The sequence below is a fragment of the Gambusia affinis genome, linkage group LG07 (genome assembly GCF_019740435.1).
Source record: "Gambusia affinis linkage group LG07, SWU_Gaff_1.0, whole genome shotgun sequence".
Classification (NCBI taxonomy): Eukaryota; Metazoa; Chordata; class Actinopteri; order Cyprinodontiformes; family Poeciliidae; genus Gambusia; species Gambusia affinis.
This window is the reverse complement of record NC_057874.1, coordinates 15,977,890-15,985,461: the sequence shown is the minus strand read 5'-3', so window position 1 is coordinate 15,985,461 and position 7,572 is coordinate 15,977,890. Positions and strand designations below refer to the sequence as shown.

The following is a 7,572-nucleotide window of genomic DNA, read 5'->3' as shown; positions in this document are numbered from 1 at the left end:
TGAAAGTGTTTATTGGATTCTCCACCACAAAATCCATTTAAACAATTTTTTTTTAAACTAAGTTCAATATTGACAATTTAAATTGAAAAATGCTTAAGCGATATTCTGCCTTTTAAAAGATTTAACTCAAATTCAGACTCCATAAACGTCTAGCAAAGTGCTATGAGGGTCTTGGACGTCCGTATAGCCGTACTACCAATTAGATACAGGACATTTTAGAAGAACTACCAAGAAGAGTTGAAGGCTTCAGAATAATGCTGTGGTGTTGCACTTAAAGGGAGAGACTGCATTATTTTTAAATGCCTTAATCACCAGCAACTTGAGGGTATAAAAACAAAAATCTGTCATGAAAGGTAAAGCAGATACATTTATATTACCAGATTTGATAAATTACAATTGTTACCATAAAGCCAGTGAACTGCATAAAGCACATAATCAGTAAGAATTAAAAAAAAAAGAGAAATGCATATATGAAAAAAACTGAACCTTTATTTCTTTGAAATGTTCATACAAAAAAAAACATTTAAAGTTTAAGGCGTATATTGCACAGACTATTGAGTTTTTAATACATATTTAAAAACAAAAAAAGAAAACCGGGACTTCCTCCCTCATTCAAAGGCTTAAGGCACAGCAGCCAGTCACACTGCCTGGAGTCATAATTTGTAACATGAAGTTGGAAAAAGAAAATGCTCAAAACGCATTTGGTTGGACAGGAACTACATTTTGAGAATGAATCTCATGCTAGTAAATAAGAACAAAAAAAATAAAAAATAAAACAATAAAACCTTGACCTTCCACATATTTACATCAGCACATTGGGTTTTTTTTTCCTCAGAAGTGTCAGCTTACGTCTAAAACCTTGCAACTTAAAATCTTAGCCAGCCTTTCCCAGTATTATGACCTCGAAGGCATCATCACAGTGTATTTATGCAGTTTGAAAAATGTAACTATAACTTATGCCCGACATTGGTTGTGTACAAATGAGGTATAAATGAACACCGGTCTACTCTGCTTCTGCAACAAAAGCAAACATTAACCTTAACTTTGTGGCACAGAGTGGAACACGGTGAATTTTTTTTCTTCTTATTTTTGGAATGGTGGCAGTGTTCATTGCTCGGCAAAAGTAAAAGTAAGACCCAAACATATGTTCTTCTTCTGTCCACAACCACTCACACTAATACAACAGAACTGAACTAAACACAGCTTTGTGACCTGGTAAACAATCAATAATTGTGCTACAGTATTGACCAGAAAGGAGTCCAGCCTTCTGCCAAACTCCCACACAGACACTCACAGCTACCAATATTAAATGTTCGGGGCGGTGGGAGACAGTTTCACAGAAACTACATCTTAATGGATTAGCAGAAACTCTGTAGAAACCACTTTTAAACTATCAGATGTGGAAAAACTACTTTTTTTTTTTTTTAGACGTACAAAAAAAGATGTGCTACATTTGCTCTGTCGAGAACCTGTATGAAATATCGATTTGCGTTACGACATTTGGATCAGAGAAACAGAAACTCTAAGGCCTCACAAACGTCAGGGAATTCTGGGTGACGCATCGGGTCTCCAAATGAAGATCGAGAGGGATTCCAACAGAAAGAAACCTACACACCTGCTTTAAATGGAAACTGAAAATACTAGAAACTTCCCAACGGTAAAGAGTTAATGATGCATTGTGCTAGGAGGTATGCACAGAGCAGCTGAGATGACGATTCATGAAACCGCTTGGCCGTAAGGAGGATCAAGGAAGTCACCGACTTGCTGCTGTGTTTTTGATTTTTCTTTGGCTCAGGATTCCAAATGCAGGGGGGGGTAAAAAAAAAAACCCGCAGAGAACCATGTCAGAAAAAAAATTTACAGGCTCATTTTATATATATAAAAAAAAAAGAAAAAAAAAGAAAAAGAACTTGTTCATTTTAAATGCAAATAACTAAAAGAGTTCTAAAAAAAATGTTGTGCTTAAAGGGCAGCAGAGTTCATACCTAGGGAGGTCACCATATTTTGTTTTGTTTTGTTTTTTACATTCACTAAAGTCCAGCACTGCTACTGGAAAGGCTGGTAAATTGTACAATTCAGGAATACTTTCCTATTTGTTCATTCTTGTAACACCCCAAAATCCCAGGATGACATCAAACTCCATTGCAGAATGGCATCAAGAGTGCAGGAATGATATGGTCTCCACCTTCCTCCGTGTGGTAAACGCTAAAAGTTTCAACTCATGCCAAGCTCAGGCTTCACCTCAAGGGGCCGACCAAGATACATTCTCCTATAAAAGTTAAAGTCCAGCCGTATAAAACACACCTGTTCTTGCTTTCTTAGTTTTTTACATAAGAAAGAAGTAGGGGGAAAAAAAACAAAAAACAGCAGCTTCTAGTTGACAGCTTCACTAAGCGTGTGCAGGCTGTGCTGCGGCCCCCACACCGTGCTGATGGGGGCCTTTACTACTTGGAGTGAACTGGCCTGCCTGGCGTTGGCGTGAACCATGCTCCAAACCTTCGGCACCATGGCTGATCCGCTGCTCCCTGAGGTATGAGGAGCGAGGTGGGAGGCGAGGCTCAGGAGAGGTGGGACCGCTGGTGCTGGAGATGCGGATGAGACCGAGGCTGAAGTGGGCAGCACGGTGGGGGGGGTCACAGGGATCGAGGGGGGCTTGTGGAACGGGAGGTGCGGTAGGTCTCCTCTAGACATCAATAGAGATGCAACAGCTGCTGCTGGGGGAGAATCTGAGGTGACTGACTGGGCTGAAGGGACTTGTATGGAGACAGGTCTCGCTGCTGGATTTGACGCACTCATAGGACATGAGGCTGGAGGTGACTTTGGGTTAACGGCTAGGAGGGCAGCAGGTTTCTGTAGCTCTGGTTGCCCCAGGATGATGGCAGATACTGGCACTACAGCTGGTAGGTGTGCTGGGATGAGATGAGGTTGGTTTGGGCTGGATGCTCTGACAGTGTCTTTATCTAAGGGGCTCCACATCACTTTGTTTACTGGTAGAGGGGATAAGCTGGAGGCTGGGAGCAAAAGTGGAGCAGCAACTGTTGGAGATTTGACCGGCTCTGGAACAGACATGGCCTTCTCCATTAGACTCTGCACTGTGGAAGGATGCATGACCTGTTCTTCTGGAGGTGGGGTTGGGCCCTTTTCGTTTGCATCCACCGGTTTGGCATTTAAAGACTCAGCTGGTTTGCTTTGGCTCTCCTTGAGCAGGTCCTGCTCTGCAGCTCTCTGTAGAGCGGCATCAACCAGCAGCCTCAGGTCACTGAAGTCGTGACCCGGGTAGAGATCGGGTGGAGTCGGGGGAGGCGTGTTGAGAAGGCCACTGGACTGGCTCGCAGCTACAGTGATGCCTGTTGTTGGGCCAGCTGAGTGGGCGCCTCTTTCATCTGCTTCCCTCAACAGGCTTTGTGTGTCCAGCTTCATGAGTGCTTGCACACACCCTTCCTTTCCAGGAAAGCCCGCTCCGGTGAGGATGGCCGTCGCCGTGTTCCCCAGTAGGCTGAGGTCCAAAGCGGGCGTGGAGTGGATTACCGATGGACGCGGCAGAGGGGAGCGAGCTGAGGTGCCGATTTCGGGAGAGCCGGCTCCGCCTCCGTTTGACTGATGGGCCTCGGTTTTACCGACGATCTTACGGGAGATGGTGAACTTGGTGGGATCTTTGCCATCCTTGCGAAGCAGATCAGGCAGAAGGCGGCGGCGGGCGTTGATGAACCAGTTGCAGATCTGGGAAAACAGAAAAGATATTACTCACAAAAAAAAAAAAACAACAAAAAAAACACCACTTTCTTTTTGAAACCAATTTTTGAAAGCCATTTGAATAAGATGATATATAAACTATTTCCTCGACAACTGTACCTAAGGTTTTCAATTAACAATTGGTGCCCATCTTAGGCTGCTGTTACTAAATTACAACATAAGCATTTAACAAATGTAAATGTTCTATTCCAAGAGCAGTATTTGTGTTTCTGAGGGTTTGACACACAGTCAGATGTTCAAATAGGATTTTATGATTTAACCCAATTTGTAATTTCTCCTCAACTTTAACCCAAACTTTAATTGTAAATGTTGGAAACTCACAACAGAAAGCATTCGATTTTTTGGTTGTAATGTGAAAAAAGTGGATGAATACATTTGCAAGGCACTGTCAAAAACTAAAAAGACTTAAGAAAAAAAAAATTTTCCTTCCAAGTCTGTTGCCAAAGTCTTACATACTCCCTCTACTAGAACGGGAGGAGAAAAAAAAAAAAAAGAGAGAGAGAGCTGAGAGTGTTCAGACAGCTGGCAATAATGAAGGTCTGAGCTGAAATATGCTGAGCCACAGAGAAGGCAGCCAAACGCATTCCAGTGAACTGACTACATAACAAGGAACTGCTGCCACCTCCTGCTACTCTGTAATCTGCCTGTGTGTTGGGAAAGAAAGAGGAAATGTCTACTACTGATGCAACAAAGTGAGAAAGAGAAGGGTGGGAGAATGCTAGTAGTGACTGCAGCACCATCAGTCGTGCTCTCCGTCTGTCTTCAAGCACAGTACACGCTTACTACACAAGTAGTAAGTTTCAGATGAATGTCATCAAGAAATGCTATTTTTTTTCCCCCCCAGAGTTAGATGACATAACTCAACAAATAGCAGAAACATGAAAAATAATCCTCTGGCAGGTTCTGAAAACGTCACGCGTATACAAAAGAAATAAAAAATAAATCATCTTACCTGCAGCACAGACAGTTTAGTCTGGTTCGAAAGACTGAGCTTCTCCTGCTCCGATGGATATGCGTTGAAGCGGTGCTCGTACAGCCAGCTGCGGAGGATCTGAACAGACTCCTTGGGCAGGTTGCCGCGGCGACGGCGCTTCCCGAGGATCCCTCTCCCTGACAGGTCGAGCGGGGCGCTGTCATCGCTGTCCGACACGGCCGAAGAGTTCTCCTGCTCGGGATGGTGGTCAACCTCCAGAGCTGGGGAGAAGACAAGTCGTTTTTAACACCAATCTTTCAACAAGAACTTGGTGGGAACAAAAGTAGCCATGATTAAAGGTACACTGATGTAAACTAGACCAGTGTAGTTTCCATTTTTCAGACATAATTTGTTTCTGAATTTAAAAGACACAGTTCTGTTTTCCCCCCCAACCTTCCCTGCTGTCTTTAAGCAAAGACAAAATTAATACATTGACTTTTTAAAACATTTTAAGATGTTTACATCTGGGATTAGTATGGCTTGCCTTGCTAAAGACTACATTCACCTACATTCTCTAAAAAAGAAAAAAGAAAAAAAAAAGACCTTAATTGTGAGGTTTCCAACATGCTGCCAGTATTAGAAATCCAACATGTTCAAAGACAAAAATTGAAATATATATATATATATATAAATAACATTCGGTGCAACACTTTCCAGCCTTCTTGTTGTCTTCTTAAAGTCTTACTCCTGCATAACTTTGCAGCCCTAACAACATATGTCCCTGGTTTCATTTACTTTATTTAAAAAAAAAAAAAAAAAAAAAAACACCCAACAGTCAACTTCGAGTCGCTTCTTCCACCCAAAAATGAGAGTTGAAAAGGTGATCTGGTAGCACCCACCGTTCAGAGAACCCTCCCCCCCAAACAAAAGTCAGGATGAAAAACAGGCCAGTCATCAGCACACTTCTCAGTGCACCTCTAGTTATGATTTGGATCAATTAGCAAAACATTACCTCACACACAACCTAGACTCTAGTCATGAGAGAAAAATGAAAGGAACAGAAAAAGTATTTAAACCTAATTGGTTACTACCTTACATGCAAGTTATCACAAAGTGATGTTTGCATTGAGAACCGTTTCGACCAACTGCTTTTTTTTCTCTCCAATTTAGTTATTTATTTATTTTTTCGACTGAACCCACCTCTCATTCTAACCCACAGTGGGTCAGAGGAGGAAAACTCCCCACAAAATGGAGCATGCCCGATCCCAAAGGGGTGGGCCACAGAATGCAGTAAATGTCTTTCTCTGGGAGCTGGGTTGAAACCTGACCCCCGGGGGCAGCGCCTGTCCTCACAAAGGAGATTGTGTGCATATCAACATCACAGCAGCCAAGTGGGCCCAGGAACCTATTGACCATGCACAAACGGAAGTGCCGTTTTGCTCCGCACACATGTGCAAAATTCTCCACAGAGAAAAACAGCACACGTGTTAGAAGAAGTAGAAAAATAAATACATGCTGAAAAATGCTACTTTTGTATCACGGATATAATCGCAGACCACAGAGCTCTTTTCATGTGGCCAGGACAGTCCCCTGAAGAAACGTGCTGTACGTGATACTACAACTCTACTGCTGGCCAATCCTGACAGTAGGGCTTTATCTTAAAAACTGAAGCAGCAAATGAATGGGATTGGATCAGCTAAGAAAATACATCAAAGATAAAAGAAAAGGTCACACCACCAGCAGCAGCTGTGTAGTAAATCACTGCGGCTGCAAACAAACCCACTTCTTGTTTTTACAAACACACACACACACACACACACACACACACACACACACATAGGTAGCAGGAAAATCGTTCAAAAATAAAGTTTAAGATAAGGAAGTAATTTAAACTTTTCTGTTAATGAAACAATATGCAACAAATTAGTTTGAGAAATATATATGCATGTCTGAAGCTGCTGTGATAAAGCAGTCTATCAAAAAAAAAATGGTAACCGAGCCATCTGGAGCGCACAAAGGAGGCAGGGAGAAACGCACAGCCTCCCGCACGCCTCTCCGCCAGATGGACAGCACGCCTGCCTCAGGAGAGAGAGAGAGGGGGAGAGAAAGAGAGAGCGACAGACAGACACACAACTAGCTGGCTAGCTGTCCCTCCAAATTCAAACACAAACACACGCTGCATTTGCTCGCAACAAAAAAAACCTCTGCATACCAGGCAAGAGTCCACGGCAAAAGCCAGACAGAGCCAGCAGACGCACAATTCTGGGAAGGATTTTTTTTTTTAAGTGAATGGGATAGATTAGAAAACACGGTCAGGTTGGCGCTCACCTCGTTTCAACGCTTTCATTCTTTGTTGATGGCTCCGCTTGAAAACACGCAGCTGTCCAAGTTGCTTCCACTCACAAAGCGACACTTTCCGCTAAGGCTACCAAGAGGTGTTGCAGTTTTATATGCGAATTTAAAACCTCTTCTCCTCACACTATTTCGCATAAAAGGGCTCCCACGTTTCCATTGCACTCCTCGCTTTCTGCCAGGATGAATGTTTTTCAGGTCTTGTGTTTTTTCTCTTGTCGCTTGCTCCTTTTACCTGCATACAGCAGCAGCAGCCACCGCTTTGCCAATCTTGACAGTCGCAGCTGAAGTGGGCCCGCCTCCACTGACGGCTGTCAACCAATCATTTTCTTGGATCACTGCTCCTGGAGAGTGGTCAGCCAATCGCAGTTCTTCTTCGGACAGCGGTCTGGTTTCGTGTTGTTGTGATGGACGGGAGAACCTTTTCATTCAAAATATAACGTTTGTGGGTCAAAGAAAGAATGTTACGTTTTTTTTCCTGGATGTTTACAGTTCTTATAGGCTGTAAGCTTAAAAAATAAATAAATCTGGAAACAAATTAATAATTATCCCTG

The 7,572-nt window shown here is 42.9% G+C and overlaps 1 protein-coding gene across 1 annotated transcript; it reads right to left on the bottom strand.

Annotated features, from left to right (window-relative positions):
* Positions 1-58: 58 nt before the first annotated feature.
* Positions 59-7,325, bottom strand: LOC122833783 (proline-rich protein 36). Its single transcript, XM_044121660.1, has 3 exons — positions 6,995-7,325; positions 4,706-4,947; positions 59-3,720 (listed from the first exon to the last, which is right to left on the bottom strand). Exons 1-3 carry the CDS (start codon positions 7,011-7,013, stop codon positions 2,374-2,376), a joined length of 1,608 nt encoding a protein of 535 aa, XP_043977595.1. The 5' UTR covers positions 7,014-7,325; the 3' UTR covers positions 59-2,373.
* Between the last annotated feature and the right edge of the window lie 247 nt (positions 7,326-7,572).

Bases quoted from the DNA above. Each gene is read 5' to 3' on its own strand.
- LOC122833783 (XM_044121660.1), bottom strand. The intron at 3,721-4,705 runs GTAAGATGATTT...CTGTTTTCCCAG, and splicing joins CTAAACTGTCTGTGCTGCAG to ATCTGCAACTGGTTCATCAA.